Source organism: Salmo salar, chromosome 22 (genome assembly GCF_965601325.2).
Source record: "Salmo salar chromosome 22, fSalSal1, whole genome shotgun sequence".
Lineage (NCBI taxonomy): Eukaryota > Metazoa > Chordata > Actinopteri > Salmoniformes > Salmonidae > Salmo > Salmo salar.
In genome coordinates this window covers 59,717,482-59,737,199 of record NC_138312.1, presented here as the reverse complement: position 1 = coordinate 59,737,199, position 19,718 = coordinate 59,717,482, and the positions used below count along the sequence as shown (strand labels likewise).

At 43.4% G+C, this 19,718-nt stretch overlaps 1 protein-coding gene across 3 annotated transcripts in view; it reads right to left on the bottom strand.

Annotated features, from left to right (window-relative positions):
* Positions 1 to 5,328: 5,328 nt before the first annotated feature.
* The window catches only part of LOC106583767 (homeodomain-interacting protein kinase 1), a 57,435-nt gene continuing 43,045 nt past the window's right edge, over positions 5,329 to 19,718 (bottom strand). For all 3 annotated transcript variants that reach the window (XM_014168326.3, XM_014168328.3, XM_014168329.3), the window contains 4 exons: positions 19,010 to 19,183; positions 14,604 to 14,800; positions 9,627 to 9,745; positions 5,329 to 9,397 (listed from right to left, as the gene is read on the bottom strand). In XM_014168326.3, the coding sequence (XP_014023801.1) occupies positions 8,945 to 9,397; positions 9,627 to 9,745; positions 14,604 to 14,800; positions 19,010 to 19,183 (943 nt within the window). In that variant the 3' untranslated portion in view covers positions 5,329 to 8,944. The remainder of the gene's footprint in view (positions 9,398 to 9,626; positions 9,746 to 14,603; positions 14,801 to 19,009; positions 19,184 to 19,718) is intronic.

Sequence of the window (19,718 nt, the reverse complement as noted above, 5' to 3'; positions counted from 1 at the left end):
TATGTTCTAGGTTTGTATTTCTATGTGGTCTCTAGTCTTTTGTATTTCTATGTCTAGTTTATTGGGGTTGGACTCTCAATTGGAGGCAGGTGTTTTATAGTTGCCTCTGATTGAGAGTCCTATATATGGGTATGTGTTTGGTTAAGTGTTTGTGGGAGATTGTTTCTTGTTTTGCCTGTGTGAGCATTACAAGACTGTTTTGTTGTTCGTGAGTTCTTCGTTTTGTTATTTTGGTGTTCTCTTTATTTAAAATAAATTACAAGATCAGCATCCACATTCCTGCTGCGTTTTGGTCCTCTATTCCCGACGACAACCGTTACAGCATATCACTTCCTTGACGGTTAAGATAACTCCCAATAAAAGTCAATTTAACCCTCATTTATTTTTAACACTGATTTCAACTATCCTTGATTTACTGTCTAGGTTAAAGGGCAACTACACCACTTTTCAACCTCATGTTTGTTATCTCCAGCTCAATACCATTGCCAACATATTAGAAAACTGGATTTCTACATTTTGTAGAAAAATATGTTAACTTTTTAACATTTATACAGTGATTTTCAAACACTGACATTCGCAGTGACATGGGGAGCGAGAAAATACCCTCCTTTGGGCTAGAAACTTGTAGCAGGTTGTTGAAAATCACTGTTTTTTACTTTTAATTCTACCCTGTGATGTCACAGAAGCATTTTTTTAGGACCTCCTTCTCTTTTTAACCACAGATCATAGAAACTTGCTGTTTTCACATATGTAGAAAGTGGCGAAATTGCCCATTTAATTCAATCGTGTTTATTACAAGTTTCAACAGGGAGAATGTTATTTTACTTGTTAGGTTGGTTGTTTTACAAGATGTCCGCTGAAGTTGCATGACTTTGACCTGATTTTAATAGAAATACTAATGACTTAATCAATCTGGCATAAAAAAAACATCTGCCAGAAACTCCCATGATGGTGAATGAATTAATCCATCCATACACTAATGTATCATTTGTATTTATTTAACCAGGATAGCCCACTCATTCAATAACAGCTGTTTTCCATGGAGTCCCGGGTGTCATGTAAAAATGTTCCCAGTGAAAATATACTGAGCAAAAATATAAACGCAACATGCAACAATTTCAAAGATTTTACTGAGTTACAATTCATAAAAGGAAATCAGTCGATTGAAAGAAATTTATTAGGCCCTAATTTATGGTTTTCACGTGACTGGGATTACAGATCTGCATCTGATGGTCACAGATACCTTAAAATAAATGGGTCTCAGGATCTCGTTTACGGTATTTCTGTGCCTTCAGATTGCCATCGATAAAATGCAATTGTGTTCGTTGTCCATAGCTTATGCCTGTCCATACCATAACCCCAATGCCACCACGGGGCACTCTGTTCACAACGTTGACATCAGCAAACCTCTCGCCCAAACAACGCCATGCATGTGGTCTGCGGTTGTGAGGCCGGTTGGACGTACTGCCAAATGATCTAAAACAACGTTGGAGGCGGCTTATGGTAGAGAAATGAACATTCAATTCTCTGGTAACAGCTCTGTTGGACGTTCCTGCAGTCAGAATGCCAAATGCACACTCCCTCAAAGCTTGAGACATCTGTGGCATTGTGTTGTGTGACAAAACTGCACATTTTAGAGTGGCCTTTTATTGTCCCCAACACAATGTGCACCTGTATAATGATCATGCTGTTTAATCAATTTCTTGATATGCCACACCTGTCAGGTGGATGGATTATCTTGGCAAAAGATAAATACTCACGAACAGGGATGTAAACAAATTTGTACACAAAATTTGAGAGCAATAAGATTTTTGTGCGTATGGAAAATTTCTGGGATCTTTTATTTCAGCTCACGAACAAAGGGACCAACACTTCACATGTTGCGTTTATATTGCTAGTGACTATATTCACGTCACCAAATAATTGATTAAAACACATGGTTTTGCAATGGTCTACAATAGCCTCAACAGACCTCTGTAGGATAGCACCATGGTGTAGCCGGGGGACAGCTAGCTTCCATCCTCCTCTGGGTACATTGACTTCATGATAAGAGAATTATATAATAAAGGTAAATGAATAAAGAATCCGACCCTGTCACGTAACTAATTAGTAGTTATGTAGCATGGGTAATGAATAATTAAAGTACTGAACGGAAGTCCCATAAGGTCTAGTAGAGACCCTGAAGGGAGAGAAATGTGTATGTGTGTGTGTGTGATTATTGGGCCTAAGGGAACTGTAGACGTGTGTGTGAAGAAACAGGGAGTAGCCTTCAAGGTTCTCCTAATCTCGGGGGGAAAGGAACAGGCAGCGCTGGATAGTGATTAACAGTGGTGGGAAGTCCGGGGAGAGATACTATTCACCTACTGTTTGGGTGTATGGGTGTGTGTAGGATATCTATTGTTTGTGTGGAGGTATGTGCGTAAGCGGGGAGGGAGAATAAAATGAACTTCTTTGTGTAATGTTCGGCAGAACGTTCTCTGAATAAACCGTACAAACCTTTTGCAGATGCTGAGTCTTTGCCTAATTATTAACCCATTGTCTTACAAACCTTGGGAATTAGTCAAGGCTTATTGATTGTTAATTATTATCATGTGGATAAAATAATTCCCTCAACACTTCAATACAAAACCTAGGAGGCTCTTGGTTCTCACCCCCTCCATAGACTTACACTGTAATTATGACAACTTCCGGAGGACGTCCTCCAACCTATCAGAACTCTTGCAGCATGAACTGACATGTTGTCCACCCAATCAAAGGATCAGAGAATGAATCTAGTTCTGAAAGCATAAGCTACAGCTAGCTAGCACTGTAGTGTATACAATGTGGTGAGTAGCTGTGGTGAGAAAGACAGTAGTTGCGCAGTTTTAAACAAATTCATTTCTTCAGAAATTAAGAAGTGAGAGAGCTAGCTATATATTTTTTAATTTTTTATTTTTACTTTCACTTAGCTAGCAAACGGAGCTAGCTAGGTAAGCTTACTCAAACACCCGGCTCAAACAACAAGGGATTACATGTTTGCTAGCCTGCTATCTAACACTGGAACTTTTCCAAGTCAAGGTAAGCTTTTATTCATTTATTGGTGAGAGAGTGCCAAGAGTGTGCAAAGCTGTCATCAAGGCAAAGATTTGAAGAATCTCAAATATAGAATATATTTTGATTTAACACTTTTTGGGGGATTCCATATGTGTTATTTCATAGTTTTGATGTCTTCACTATTATTCTACAATGTAGAAAATAATAAAAATTAAGAAAAACCCTTGAATGAGTTGTTCTAAAACTTTCGACCGGTAGTGTATAATAATACCAAATACCCCACCGAAGACATTCTTTAAAAAAATATACTTTATATGGGCAAATAAAACTGATAGAATAAAGGAAAGTTTTACATCTCCCTAAGAGGAAACAATGGGTACATATTGAAGATACACAAACCCGACAATCTTTTCACGTGTCTATTTCCAAAGGATAAAGCGAAGACCATTAACAACTTAATAGTTTAGAACACGATAACAATATGGAAGAAAATGAAATGGATTCTACAAGAACCAATATCCCTCCCTAAAAAACACACCCCTATGGAACAATCCTTGGATAGCTTTTTAGAATTCACATATAAATTGGTCCACATGGAAAAGGCATAGAAACTGTAAATTACTTGGTAAGGGAAAAATAAATCGACTTAAATGACAGAGTAAAAAAGCAATTTTGGACTGACGAATGTAGATATTTTCAAATACATGCAACTTAAAAGTTTCATATCCCAAAATTTTGATTTGAAATATTTTGGACATCAGAGCAATGTTGAGGGAATCCTTTTTGAGTCAGAAAAGGATACTAATATAATAGGTAAGGTATACAAAACACTGAAGAGTGCCTATCCAATTTACAATCTCTTAGATAAAAATATGAACTATTGGTACCAAAACGTAAAAATAACTGATATTGGCACAAGATGGAGGTGTTGGGACGTAACTAACGAAATTGTAAACTTAATCCACTAACGGAAATGTTAATTAATCCAGTCATGTTTTAAGTGTAAAACTAACAATGACTCAATAATTCATGCCTTCTGGGAATGCTATGAAGTCCAAAAGTTAGAAAGTTGGCTGTTAGACGGACTAAAAGTAATCTTTAAATTTCTATCTGCATATTTCAAGGCATGGCAAATGAGGGTGAGGTGAGATTCCCAATGGGTTGGACCATACTTTTCTAGTCAATCATTTTGAAAAAAAGTTTACATAAAAACTGGAAATCATTAAGACAGTGGATGAATCAAATGCATTATTATTGAAATTTTGCAAAAAAAAATGTGGGCCCACATCGAGAAATAAAATAACACAATTTGAGGCCATGTGGCATAGAGTGTTAAACGAGCTGGAAACGCCCCAGGTATAAAGGATGAGAGGGAACGTTGGACTGAGACAAACGGAATAGATATGGGTGCGGTAGGAACATGGGTTTGAGCAGGTTGTCAAAAATAACTTTTTGGAGTTATTGATTTTTTTTGGAATTTGTGTGCGTCTGTCTATTAGATTCCGACATGCATATATTATCTATATTCGTTTTTGCCACGTGTATTAACTTACAGACACCTTAATGCATACTTTTAAAATGTATTATGTTTTCCCCTTAATGTATAACTGTCCCCACTAGAACAACCAAAATACTTAAATTCATCCTTGAAACATTTAATTGAAATACTGTAGAATTCCATTCATTCTTATGGAGGACTGCTCCTGGCTTCAAAGTCCCTTAATGGCCGATACATAGCATCATCAATCCAGGGTTTATATACATCATTGGTTCAAATTCTCATTCTTAGTGGAAAGACTGAAGTGCCTTGTTCATTGAATAAAATCCTGAGACTGTGGCACTGATTATACAACACAGGAAGGAGTAGTGCTCACTAGTGCACAGCGGTAGAAAAAAACAAAAACGTTTTATTGGAGTTTCTTATTGGACAAGTTGAGGTAGTCCCTCCCCATTTACATCCATTTTGGTTTCTATTGAATATGGTTGACGGCAAGGTCTTGCTGGTAACAGGAGATCTGCTGTGGCAGGTTGGAGCTTCATGTTCACGTTGAGTTGTAGTGGAAACACTGTGACAGGATTAAGACCTGTGTGTAAAATTAATTCAAATATAAATAATCTAGTAAATTACTATATACTGTATGTAAAACATAGGTCTATTTCCTTTCAGTTTAAACTAAATGTTTGAGTTCACTATCAATATGAGAAGTTTAGCTAACTATTGAATGAATGTTAGTCTGACACCAAAGCCTGTTAACTATGATTAGTGTTGCTTAGAGTCAAGAGACAAGACACATGGACTTCTGGGTAATTTATTTGAAAACAGTGATTGGGTTGATTTGATGTTGACATTATCCTCACCAATAACCTGATTACTAAATGCATTGTGCTACATAATGACAAGACAAGACAGTACAGTATCAAGAAAAAGACCAGTGAGTGTTTTGAAAACAATAAACAACTCCACCCAGGTGAAAATATTCTGACGTTCTCTGCAGAACCGGTAAAATGATCCCTTTAACAGCAGTAGGAACCTTCCGTCACAATAGAACACCGGGAGAGTTCCGTCCGAGAGTTATAATGTACTTCTATCTAAAACCACAGGTGACAAAATGAACCAAATCGTTTTTCAGTAGGTCAGTTTAAGTTGTAAAGCAGTTTCCTGGCTGATCGATGAGCGATGTGACTTTCCATCGTTCAGCCTCATTATTACAGTCCAAACAAACATTAAAACGCTCAGTTTGTCATGTGAAAACCTGGGTTCAATTACTAATTGAAATCATTTCAAATATTTTAAACTGTGCTCAACTGAATGTGCCTGTTGCAATTGAATTAATAATAAGTCGCAATAGTATTTTAAACCAGGTCTGGCGGTGTGAAGACTAGAGCGTGACTGTCTCCCTACATCATTACCAGGCTGTGACAGAACAGCCTACGTACAACATACTCATGATTTAAATGAAATGATTCATCGCATCAGTGCCAAACAACCATACATTTCTGTCTCCCTCTCCTTCCATTCAAACGTCTTACCATCCATCCGGTGGGGCATGAGCCACCAACAAGACCGCCTTGTGTGACAGCTCACATTAACGACAAAACATCATTTAAACTCACAATAGAGAAGTTTAGAACTTAGAACATGTAGAACTAAAAACACAGGGGTTAGGCTATATGTAAAATAATATAATACAAATATCATCGGACCATATTATGGATGTCACTGGATTAGTTTGGGTTATATAAGGGTGCTAAAGACACAAGGATTACCGTTAGAAGTTATTTAGGTTAGCATATAGCTAGCATCTCTAGCTAGTTAGCCAGCCATGCTAAAGACACACAAATCACCTTTAGGTAAGCTAGAAGATTCCAACCTTATACGCTCTGCTATATGGTTGGAAAGGGCTTTTGTTTAGATTAAGACACACCGCTGAGACGTTTTCGCCCTCATGCTAGCCAGCATGTGGTTACTGCTAGCTAGCATGAGGACGAAAACGGAATCACCTTAAGTGCTTTGTTTAAATTAGCAAGTAGCTAGCATCTCTCTAGCTAGCCTGCCATGCTAAAGATACTTGAATCACCTTTAGACCGGCCTTGGGTTAGCTAAAAGCTAGCATCTCTCTAGCTAGCTGTGCTAGAGTTAGGCTACAAGGGTCTCCTGTAGGTTTTCTTTAGATTAGCTAGCATATCTAGCTAGCTAGCTAATTAGCTAGCAGTAGCATCTCCCTAGCTAGGTGTGCCGTCTCTCTAGCTACGCTTTTCTAGCCTCTCCTACATTGTCTGACGTCAGATAGCGCTGACGGCCGTCTGCACTCGGTTGAGGGACGAGCGTCGCGTAGGAGTGACACCATCTGACGTGAGACAATGGGCTCTCCTATTGCAAGGAGACACAGCTAGGACCTATTCAGGAGGCTGCAACGCTACAGATAGCTCACAGACCAGCATAGCTGTTATATACTGTACATTTCTGCCATGTAGAACACAGGCTCACGTCATATTCCTACATTTCATATGGAAGTGCATTTCATATGCATCCTGATCCTTACATTTCATATGGTATAGAAACACGTTTTGTATCTCCAGTATTCTGTGTTTTCAGCTCACTGACTGGACCCCTAGAGGAGACTAGTGTCCTTTAACACAAAGCCTTTTAAATAAACACAATTTATAATATATATGATATTAAAAAACCAGAACGCCTCAATCTACATCCAATTAAAACAGGGATAAAACAAAACAATTATACTTTTTCTGCTGGGAAAAATAACAGTACAATATCACATAATAATAATAATAATAATACTACAAAAGGTCAGAAAGCTGTTAAACCAGTTTGAGGTGAACCACTGCTTAACAGGAAGCTGTTAAACCAGTTTGAGGTGAACCACTGCTTAACAGAAAGCTGTTAAACCAGTTTGAGGTGAACCACTGCTTAACAGAAAGCTGTTAAACCAGTTTGAGGTGAACCACTGCTTAACAGGAAGCTGTTAAACCAGTTTGAGGTGAACCACTGCTTAACAGGAAGCTGTTAAACCAGTTTGAGGTGAACCACTGCTTAACAGAAAGCTGTTAATAAACCAGTTTGAGGTGAACCACTACTTAACAGAAAGCTGTTAAACCAGTTTGAGGTGAACCACTGCTTAACAGAAAGCTGTTAATAAACCAGTTTGAGGTGAACCACTGCTTAACAGAAAGCTGTTAAACCAGTTTGAGGTGAACCACTGCTTAACAGAAAGCTGTTAAACCAGTTTGAGGTGAACCACTGCTTAACAGTAAATAAAATGCAGTAGTGCAAAAATTCATAGTTACCCCCCCACCACCTTCCATAGCCCTCCCTGATTCATCCACAAGGTGAAGTGGGGGGGTTCTTATTGCCCCTTCAGAGTGTGTGTGTGAGGGCCATAGTCCTACACATTATCGCCCCCCCCTCCCCTCTAGCCCCAGTATCATGACATCATCAGTAGGTATACTGCTCTACCATAGCCACGTTCAGTTGCAAAACGTTGTCCAAACGTTGCAGATAAAAAAAATGTCATGAATAGAGCTAGATCTAGAGCTGGGCGATAAGGACAAAAAAAAAAAAATCCATATTGGGATAAATGACCTGAATTTATTTAATAACGATAAATAGAAAGGAGAGTATATAACAATCTGCACCACCATATGGTTTTAATATCCTTTAAAGGCCCAGTGTAGTTTAAAAAGGGTTTCCCCCCCCCCCTGTGTGGTTGGAATAATACTGTGAAATTGTAAAAAAAAAAAAAAAGATGATAATGCCCTTTAAGTGTAAAAACTGTTTGAAAAGACCGCCTGAAATGTCTGCCTGTTTTGGTGGGATGGAGTTTTGGGCGTGTCTGGTGACATCACCAGGTGGTGAATTAGTTAATAGACGAATAAGAAAGAGTTCCAAAACTCTCTGCCAATAACAGCTAGTTTTCAGTTTCCCCTCCCCACTCAGACCACTCCCAGACAGTCCTAGCAAAACTCTTGCTTGAGAAATTGCTCTTTGCTATTTAGCTTTCTGTTTATTTTAATTGAAAACAATCACAGTAAGGTACTTAATTGTTACCCAGAAATGACTTGATATTGAGATAAAAACGGCAGCACTGGGCCTTTAAACTACTACTAGTGTGATGGTTGTAGCCATCAGTTGTTCCATTAACAATCACCCATATTAGCAAACTTATTTCATTTAAAACTTCACATTTCTCTAGTACAGGCTACTTATTGTAATGAATGATATTAACAAAATGCCTGCGTTAAGTGATCGGTATAGTCGGTGTCGGATAATTTTTTGGTTTATCATCCCAGCTCTAATGTGATCTGCAATTCACAGACATGTTTGTTCTACATAGGATTTTTCTATCTGAACGTTCCAAAACGTTGCATGCTGCTGAAAGTGCCCCACGTCTCATCATAAGTAGGGATACTGTCCCAACCGTCGAGGGCTGAGCTGGTATGCGCTGTAGGCTTCAGCCCGGGGCCTCACACTAATGTATGGAGGCCCAGCAGTAAACTGGTGCTGATAGGTTGCAGGAAGCCCCACCCCATGGATCATTCCTGACCCCACCGAAGACTCCTTCCTGGTCCCTGCGTCACTCCGGGCCAACCCCGAAGCTCCGTAAGAGACGGTGGAAGGGGCGTAGGTGGAAGGGGTGGGGTGGCCACGCCCCAGGAACTGTTCCATGGCCTGAGAGGCGGAGGCTAGCGCGGCGGAGGCGGGGAAGGTGTAGAGGCTGGGGGCGGAGCTTAGGGAGGGCGCTTCCTGAAAGGTGTAGTGGGAAGCGGGACTAGGGGGGTATGTTGCCTGGCGACGCAGGTTGCCGTGGGAACGGTCCTGAGATGAGGATGAGACTACAGGCTGTACCTGGAGAAAGAGAGGCAGGCAGACTGCATCAGAACATGTATTTTGCCAAATATCTCAATGAAAATAAACTGTATAAACAAAGGAAAAATCTTACATCACTGTTTAAAAATTAAAATAGACAATCAACTGTTCTGCACAATATATTTCTATCTGAAAGTTCTGTAACATGTCACAGTGGCCTGGGGCACACCTGCTAGTAAGAGAGGATACTATTGGCTGGCCGACTCACCTGGCTGAGGTTGAGAGGATGTGATTGGCTGGGGGCTAGCTTATGGCGGTCGCTGTTGTCACCACTACAGGGCTGTCGATTGGCCCGCTTGGGCTTGATGTATGAGCTCTGGAGTTGCCCTGGAAACCAACCAGGAAGAGACAGAGAGACATGGTTAGAAATACAGCCTTCAATGAAACACTCAAACTGGTTTTAAAGAATTCTGTGCTTCTGTATACTGTTTTTGTGATTCTAAACTGTACAGAGCTCTGTGGGTATGTCCTAGTGTTGTCAAGATACCAGAATTTTGACTTTGATACTGAAACCAGGTTTAGTATCACAATACTCGATACCAACAATACTAAGGCAAAAAAAGGCATTTGAGTTAGTGGAGCTAACATGATGCAGCCCAGACTCCCAGGCTAGCAGTGAGTTAGTGGAGCTAACATGATGCAGCCCAGACTCCCAGTACAGGCTAGCAGTGAGTTAGTGGAGCTAACATGATGCAGCCCAGACTCCCAGTACAGGCTAGCAGTGAGTTAGTGGAGCTAACATGATGCAGCCCAGACTCCCAGTACAGGCTAGCAGTGAGTTAGTGGAGCTAACATGATGCAGCCCAGACTCCCAGGCTAGCAGTGAGTTAGTGAAGCTAACATGATGCAGCCCAGACTCCCAGTGCAGGCTAGCAGTGAGTTAGTGGAGCTAACATGATGCAGCCCAGACTCCCAGTACAGGCTAGCAGTGAGTTAGTGAAGCTAACATGATGCAGCCCAGACTCCCAGTACAGGCTAGCAGTGAGTTAGTGAAGCTAACATGATGCAGCCCAGACTCCCAGGCTAGCAGTGAGTTAGTGGAGCTAACATGATGCAGCCCAGACTCCCAGTACAGGCTAGCAGTGAGTTAGTGAAGCTAACATGATGCAGCCCAGATTCCCAGTACAGGCTAGCAGTGAGTTAGTGGAGCTAACATGATGCAGCCCAGACTCCCAGGCTAGCAGTGAGTTAGTGAAGCTAACATGGTGCAGCCCAGACTCCCAGTGCAGGCTAGCAGTGAGTTAGTGGAGCTAACATGATGCAGCCCAGACTCCCAGTACAGGCTAGCAGTGAGTTAGTGAAGCTAACATGGTGCAGCCCAGACTCCCAGTGCAGGCTAGCAGTGAGTTAGTGAAGCTAACATGGTGCAGCCCAGACTCCCAGTGCAGGCTAGCAGTGAGTTAGTGGAGCTAACATGATGCAGCCCAGACTCCCAGTGCAGGCTAGCAGTGAGTTAGTGAAGCTAACATGGTGCAGCCCAGACTCCCAGGCTAGCAGTGAGTTAGTGGAGCTAACATGGTGCAGCCCAGACTCCCAGTACAGGCTAGCAGTGAGTTAGTGGAGCTAACATGATGCAGCCCAGACTCCCAGTACAGGCTAGCAGTGAGTTAGTGGAGCTAACATGGTGCAGCCCAGACTCCCAGTACAGGCTAGCAGTGAGTTAGTGGAGCTAACATGGTGCAGCCCAGACTCCCAGTGCAGGCTAGCAGTGAGTTAGTGAAGCTAACATGATGCAGCCCAGACTCCCAGTACAGGCTAGCAGTGAGTTAGTGGAGCTAACATGGTGCAGCCCAGACTCCCAGGCTAGCAGTGAGTTAGTGGAGCTAACATGATGCAGCCCAGACTCCCAGGCTAGCAGTGAGTTAGTGGAGCTAACATGATGCAGCCCAGACTCCCAGTACAGGCTAGCAGTGAGTTAGTGGAGCTAACATGATGCAGCCCAGACTCCCAGTACAGGCTAGCAGTGAGTTAGTGGAGCTAACATGATGCAGCCCAGACTCCCAGTACAGGCTAGCAGTGAGTTAGTGGAGCTAACATGATGCAGCCCAGACTCCCAGTACAGGCTAGCAGTGAGTTAGTGGAGCTAACATGATGCAGCCCAGACTCCCAGTACAGGCTAGCAGTGAGTTAGTGGAGCTAACATGGTGCAGCCCAGACTCCCAGTGCAGGCTAGCAGTGAGTTAGTGAAGCTAACATGATGCAGCCCAGACTCCCAGTACAGGCTAGCAGTGAGTTAGTGGAGCTAACATGATGCAGCCCAGACTCCCAGTACAGGCTAGCAGTGAGTTAGTGGAGCTAACATGATGCAGCCCAGACTCCCAGTACAGGCTAGCAGTGAGTTAGTGGAGCTAACATGGTGCAGCCCAGACTCCCAGTACAGGCTAGCAGTGAGTTAGTGGAGCTAACATGGTGCAGCCCAGACTCCCAGTGCAGGCTAGCAGTGAGTTAGTGAAGCTAACATGGTGCAGCCCAGACTCCCAGGCTAGCAGTGAGTTAGTGAAGCTAACATGATGCAGCCCAGACTCCCAGTACAGGCTAGCAGTGAGTTAGTGGAGCTAACATGGTGCAGCCCAGACTCCCAGGCTAGCAGTGAGTTAGTGGAGCTAACATGATGCAGCCCAGACTCCCAGGCTAGCAGTGAGTTAGTGGAGCTAACATGATGCAGCCCAGACTCCCAGGCTAGCAGTGAGTTAGTGGAGCTAACATGATGCAGCCCAGACTCCCAGTACAGGCTAGCAGTGAGTTAGTGGAGCTAACATGATGCAGCCCAGACTCCCAGTACAGGCTAGCAGTGAGTTAGTGGAGCTAACATGGTGCAGCCCAGACTCCCAGTGCAGGCTAGCAGTGAGTTAGTGAAGCTAACATGATGCAGCCCAGACTCCCAGTACAGGCTAGCAGTGAGTTAGTGGAGCTAACATGATGCAGCCCAGACTCCCAGGCTAGCAGTGAGTTAGTGGAGCTAACATGATGCAGCCCAGACTCCCAGGCTAGCAGTGAGTTAGTGGAGCTAACATGATGCAGCCCAGACTCCCAGTACAGGCTAGCAGTGAGTTAGTGGAGCTAACATGATGCAGCCCAGACTCCCAGGCTAGCAGTGAGTTAGTGAAGCTAACATGATGCAGCCCAGACTCCCAGTGCAGGCTAGCAGTGAGTTAGTGGAGCTAACATGATGCAGCCCAGACTCCCAGTACAGGCTAGCAGTGAGTTAGTGAAGCTAACATGGTGCAGCCCAGACTCCCAGTGCAGGCTAGCAGTGAGTTAGTGGAGCTAACATGGTGCAGCCCAGACTCCCAGTGCAGGCTAGCAGTGAGTTAGTGAAGCTAACATGATGCAGCCCAGACTCCCAGTACAGGCTAGCAGTGAGTTAGTGGAGCTAACATGGTGCAGCCCAGACTCCCAGTACAGGCTAGCAGTGAGTTAGTGGAGCTAACATGGTGCAGCCCAGACTCCCAGTGCAGGCTAGCAGTGAGTTAGTGAAGCTAACATGATGCAGCCCAGACTCCCAGTACAGGCTAGCAGTGAGTTAGTGGAGCTAACATGGTGCAGCCCAGACTCCCAGGCTAGCAGTGAGTTAGTGGAGCTAACATGATGCAGCCCAGACTCCCAGGCTAGCAGTGAGTTAGTGGAGCTAACATGATGCAGCCCAGACTCCCAGGCTAGCAGTGAGTTAGTGGAGCTAACATGATGCAGCCCAGACTCCCAGTACAGGCTAGCAGTGAGTTAGTGGAGCTAACATGATGCAGCCCAGACTCCCAGTACAGGCTAGCAGTGAGTTAGTGGAGCTAACATGATGCAGCCCAGACTCCCAGGCTAGCAGTGAGTTAGTGAAGCTAACATGATGCAGCCCAGACTCCCAGTGCAGGCTAGCAGTGAGTTAGTGGAGCTAACATGATGCAGCCCAGACTCCCAGTACAGGCTAGCAGTGAGTTAGTGGAGCTAACATGGTGCAGCCCAGACTCCCAGTACAGGCTAGCAGTGAGTTAGTGGAGCTAACATGATGCAGCCCAGACTCCCAGGCTAGCAGTGAGTTAGTGAAGCTAACATGATGCAGCCCAGACTCCCAGTACAGGCTAGCAGTGAGTTAGTGGAGCTAACATAATGCAGCCCAGACTCCCAGTACAGGCTAGCAGTGAGTTAGTGAAGCTAACATGGTGCAGCCCAGACTCCCAGTGCAGGCTAGCAGTGAGTTAGTGAAGCTAACATGATGCAGCCCAGACTCCCAGTACAGGCTAGCAGTGAGTTAGTGGAGCTAACATGGTGCAGCCCAGACTCCCAGTACAGGCTAGCAGTGAGTTAGTGGAGCTAACATGGTGCAGCCCAGACTCCCAGTGCAGGCTAGCAGTGAGTTAGTGAAGCTAACATGATGCAGCCCAGACTCCCAGTACAGGCTAGCAGTGAGTTAGTGGAGCTAACATGATGCAGCCCAGACTCCCAGGCTAGCAGTGAGTTAGTGGAGCTAACATGATGCAGCCCAGACTCCCAGGCTAGCAGTGAGTTAGTGGAGCTAACATGATGCAGCCCAGACTCCCAGGCTAGCAGTGAGTTAGTGGAGCTAACATGATGCAGCCCAGACTCCCAGTACAGGCTAGCAGTGAGTTAGTGGAGCTAACATGATGCAGCCCAGACTCCCAGTACAGGCTAGCAGTGAGTTAGTGGAGCTAACATGATGCAGCCCAGACTCCCAGGCTAGCAGTGAGTTAGTGAAGCTAACATGATGCAGCCCAGACTCCCAGTGCAGGCTAGCAGTGAGTTAGTGGAGCTAACATGATGCAGCCCAGACTCCCAGTACAGGCTAGCAGTGAGTTAGTGGAGCTAACATGGTGCAGCCCAGACTCCCAGTACAGGCTAGCAGTGAGTTAGTGGAGCTAACATGGTGCAGCCCAGACTCCCAGTGCAGGCTAGCAGTGAGTTAGTGAAGCTAACATGATGCAGCCCAGACTCCCAGTGCAGGCTAGCAGTGAGTTAGTGGATCAGGCAGGTTGCACTTGATCCCTGAGAAACATCTACCGAAAGCAACACATTCTAGTACCGAAACATTTTTCATGATCTAGTATCAAAAAAAGTACATAACTTTCGGTATACCGTGTAACACTAATATGTCCTGTGGGTGTGTGTGTGTGTGTTTGAGAGTGTATTAGACATGTTTGCATGCATGCGTGTGTTAGACGAGTGTGAGCCACCTCACCCGTCTCAGTCGGCTGGGTCTTGACAGATGGTGCCACCACGGCCAGTGACCTGCCCACAGACGTCCCCCCTCCTCGGAGGTGTGTCAGAGTGCTGGAGCCGGCGATGAGGCGGGGGGTGAGGGGGCTGGCCGTGGAGGAGTCAGAGTCGTGGACCGTCAAACAGCTGATTACGTTAGTTCTCTGAGCCGGACCACAGCTGTTAAACAGACAAACACAGAGATTCATACATTAGAAACATACATTAACCTGTTATGGATAGGGGGCAGTATTTTCACGGCCGGATAAAAAACGTACCCGATTTAATCTGTTTATTACTCCTGCCCAGAAACTAGAATTATGCATATAATTGTTTGATTTGGATAGAAAACACCCTAAAGTTTCTAAAACTGTTTGAATGGTGTCTGTGAGTATAACAGAACTCATATGGCAGGCCAAAACCTGAGAAGATTCCAAACAGGAAGTGCCCTCTCTGACCATTTCTTGGCCTTCTTTAGCCTCTTTATTGAAAACAGAGGATCTCTGCTGTAACGTGACACTTTCGAAGGCTCCCATAGGCTCTCAGAAGGCGCCAGAACGTTGAATGATGACTTTGCAGTCCATGGCTGAAAAACAGTAGCGCATTTGGATAGTGATCGATCTGAGAACAATGAGACGGGTGCGCGCATGCACGTGAAGAGTCCATTTTACATTTTTAGTCTTTGAACGAAAACAACGACTCCCGGGCGGGAATATTATCGCTATTTTACGAGAAAAATCGCATAAAATTTGATTTTAAACAGCGTTTGACATGCTTCGAAGTACGGTAATGGAATATTTAGAAATTCTTTGTCACGATACGCGCGGGCGCGTCACCATTCCTTACCCTTCGGATAGTGTCTTGAACGCACGAACAAAACGCCGCTATTTGGATATAACTATGGATTATTTGGAACCAAACCAACATTTGTTGTTGAAGTAGAAGTCCTGGGAGTGCATTCTGACGAAGAACAGCAAAGGTAATCCAATTTTTCTTATAGTAAATCTGAGTTTGGTGAGTACCAAACTTGGTGGGTGTCAAAATAGCTAGCCTGTGATGGCCGGGCTATCTACTCAGAATATTGCAAAATGTGCTTTCACCGAAAAGCGATTTTAAAATCGGACACCGCGATTGCATAAAGGAGTTCTGTATCTATAATTCTTAAAATAATTGTTATGTTTTTTTGTGAACGTTTATCGTGAGTAATTTAGTAAATTCACCGGAAGTGGTCGGTGGGAATGCTAGTTCTGAACGTCACATGCTAATGTAAAAAGCAGTTTTTTGATATAAATATGAACTTGATTGAACAAAACATGCATGTATTGTTTAACATAATGTCCTAGGAGTGTCATCTGATGAAGATCATCAAAGGTTAGTGCTGCATTTAGCTGTGGTTTTGGTTTTTGTGACATTATATGCTAGCTTGAAAAATGGGTGTGTGATTATTTAATGTTTTGCTTTCGTTGTAAAGCCTTTTTGAAATCGAACAGTGTGGTTAGATAAAGGAGAGTCTTGTCTTTAAAATGGTGTAAAATAGTCATATGTTTGAAAAATCGAAGTTTTCGGATTTTCGAGGAGTTTGTATTTCGCGCCACGCCCTATCATTGGATATTGGAGCGGTGTTCCGCTAGCGGAACGTCTAGACGTAAGAAGTTAAGAGATGCAGTACCAGTCAAAAGTTTGGACACACCTACTAATTCAAGGGTTTTTCTTTATTTTACTATTTTCTACATTGTAGAATAATAGTGAAGACATTGAAACTATGAAATAACACATATGGAATCATGTAGTAACCCAAAATGTTTTAAACAAATCAAAATATATTTTATATTTGAGATTCTTCAAAGTAGCCACTCTTTGCCTTGATGACAGCTTTGCACACTCTTGGCATTCTCTCAACCAACTTCACCTGGAATACTTTTCCAACAGTCTTGAAGGAGTTCCCACAAATGCTGAGCACTTGTTGGCTGCTTTTCCTTCACTCTGCGGTCCAACTCATCCCAAACCATCTCAACTGGGTTGAGTTCGGGTGATTTGTGGAGGCCAGGTCATCTGATGCAGCACTCCATCTCTCTCCTTCTTAGTCAAATAGCTGTTACACAGCCTGGAGGTGTGCTGAGTCATTGTCCTGTTGAAAAACAAATGATAGTCCCACTAAGCGCAAACCAGATGGGATGGCGTATCGCAGCAGAATGCTGTGGTAGCCATGCTGGTTTAGTGTGCCTTGAAATCAAAATACATCACGGACAGTGCCACCAGCAAAGCACCCCCACTCCTCCTCCTCCATGCTTCATGGTGGGAACCACACACGCAGAGATCATCTGTTCACCTCCTCTGCGTCTCACAAAGACATGGCGGTTGGAACCATAAATCTCAAATTTGGACTCATCAGACCAAAGGACAGATTTCCACCGGTCTAATGTCCATTGCTTGTGTTTTTCGGCCCAAGCAAGTCTTTTCTTATTATTGGTGTCCTTTAGTAGTGGTTTCTTTGCAGCAATTCGTCCATGAAGGCCTGATTCACGCAGTCTCCTCTGAACAGTTGATGTTGAGATGTGTCTGTTAATTGAACTCCGTGAAGCATTTATTTGGGCTGCAATTTCTGAGGCTGTTAACTCTAATGAACTTATCCTCTGCAGCAGAGGTAACTCTGGGTCTTCCATTCCTGTGGCGGTCCTCATGAGAGCCAGTTTCATCATTGCGCTTGATGATTTTTGCAATTGCACTTGAAGAAACTTTCAAAGTTCTTGAAATGTTACGGATTGAATAACCTTCATGTCTTAAAGTATTGATGGACTGTCATTTCTCTTTGCTTATTTGAGCTGTTCTTGTCATAATATTTTTAAATGTTTATTTAACCTTTATTTAACTAGGCAAGTCAGTTAAGAACAAATTCTTATTTACAATGAAGGACTAACCCGGACAACGCTGGGCCAATTGTGCGCCGCCCTATTGGACTCCCAATCACGGCCGGTTGTGATACAGCCTGGATGGCTTTGGGGTAGAAGCTGTTGAGGAGCCTTTTGGTCCTAGACTTGGTGCGCCGGTACCGCTTGCCGTTCGGTAGCAGAGAAAACAGTCTATAACTTGGGTGACTGGAGTCTCTGACAATTTTATGGGCTTTCCTCTGACACCGCCTATTATATAGGTCCTGGATGGCAGGAAGCTTGGCCCCAGTGATGTACTGGGCCGTACGCACTACCCTCTGTAGCACCGTACGGTCAGATGCCGAGCAGTTGCCATACCAGGCAGTGATGCAACATGTCAGGATGCTCTCGATGATGCAGCTGTAGAACCTTTTGAGGATCTGGGGACCCATGCCATATCTTTTCAGTCTCCAGTGAGGGAAAAGGTTTTGTCGTGCCCTCTTCACGACTGTGTTGGTATGTTTGGACCATGATAGTTTGTTGGTGATGTGGACACCAAGGAACTTGAAACTCTCAACCCTCTCCACTACCGCCCCGTCGATGTTAATGAGGGCCTGTTCGGCCCGCCTTTTCTTGTAGTCCACGATCATCTCCTTTTGTCTTGATCACGTTGAGGGAGAGGTTGGTGTCCTGGCACTATGACCTCCTCCCTATAGGCCGTCTCATCGCTGTCGGTGATCAGGCCTACCACTGTTGTGTCGTCAGCAAACTTAATGATGGTGTCGGAGTCGTGTTTGGCCAAGCAGTCGTGGGTGAACAGGGAATACAGGAGGGGCCTAAGTACACACCCCTGAGGGGCCCCAGTGTTAAGGATCAGTGTGGCAGACGCGTTACCTCAATTACCTCGACTAACCGGTGCCCCGCACATTGACTCTGTACCGGTACCCGCTGTATATAGCCTTGCTATTGTTATTTTACTGCTGCTCTTTAATTACTTGTTACTTACATTTTTGGGGGGTATTTTTTCTTAACTGCATTGTTGGTTAAGGGCTAATAAGTAAGCCTTTCTCTGTAAGGTCTACACCTGTTTTATTCGGCGCATGTGACTAATACAATTTGATTTGATTTTACAATGTACAAAATAGTAAAAATAAAGAAAAACCCTGGAATGAGTAGGTGTGTCCAAACTTTTGACTGGTACTGTACATACATTAGATTCATAACAACAACAGAAATAAAGAATGGTAGATGGTGGTGGATAGGATGATCAGATTTTCATATGTTTTAGGAAAACTTTAATAATTGTTTTACCATCATTTGTGGATGACCTATGCTCCTCACTGAGTTAAAGGGTTTAATTCAAGTAAGTCAGTGAAATTGTTGCATATCAACGGAGATTAGTTAGGCTAGATGATAGTTTTGATAGGCTATCATCTGCAAACCATCTATAAAGGGACTGTCCACATAAAACCAACAGTCGTTTGTGATTGGAAAGGAGAACAGACACAGGAATTGACCTCACCTGGCGGGGTGGAACTTCCTCTCGTCTTCCTCGTCTGAGTCGCTGTGGATGGTGATGACGCTGACCGCCGGGCTGGGCGTGTCTGAGATGATGATTGGCTGAGAGAGAGCTGCCACACTGCAGGTGGGCGGAGTCAGCATGGCGTTGGTGAGCAGCGACACACCAGACACACCCCTGGATACAGACACGCAGGGATAAGAAACGTACTTAGGTACACACTGGTTGATAACTGTTACTAGTTGATAACTGTTACTAATTAATAACTACCTATATAGTTGATAACAGTTACTAGTTAATAACTAACTATATAGTTGATAACTGTTACTATATAGTTGATAACTGTTACTATATAGTTGATAACTGTAACTAGTTGATAACTGTTACTATATAGTTGATAACTGTAACTAGTTGATAACTGTAACTATATAGTTGATACCTGTAACTAGTTGATAACTGTTACTAATTAATAACTAACTACATAGTTGATAACTGTTACTAATTAATAACTAACTATATACTTGATAACTGTTACTAGTTGATAACTGTTACTCTATAGTTGATAACTGTTACTATATACTTGATAACTGTTACTATATAGTTGATAACTGTTACTAGTTGATAACTGTTACTATATAGTTGATAACTGTTACTATATACTTGATAACTGTTACTATATACTTGATAACTGTTACTATATAGTTGATAACTG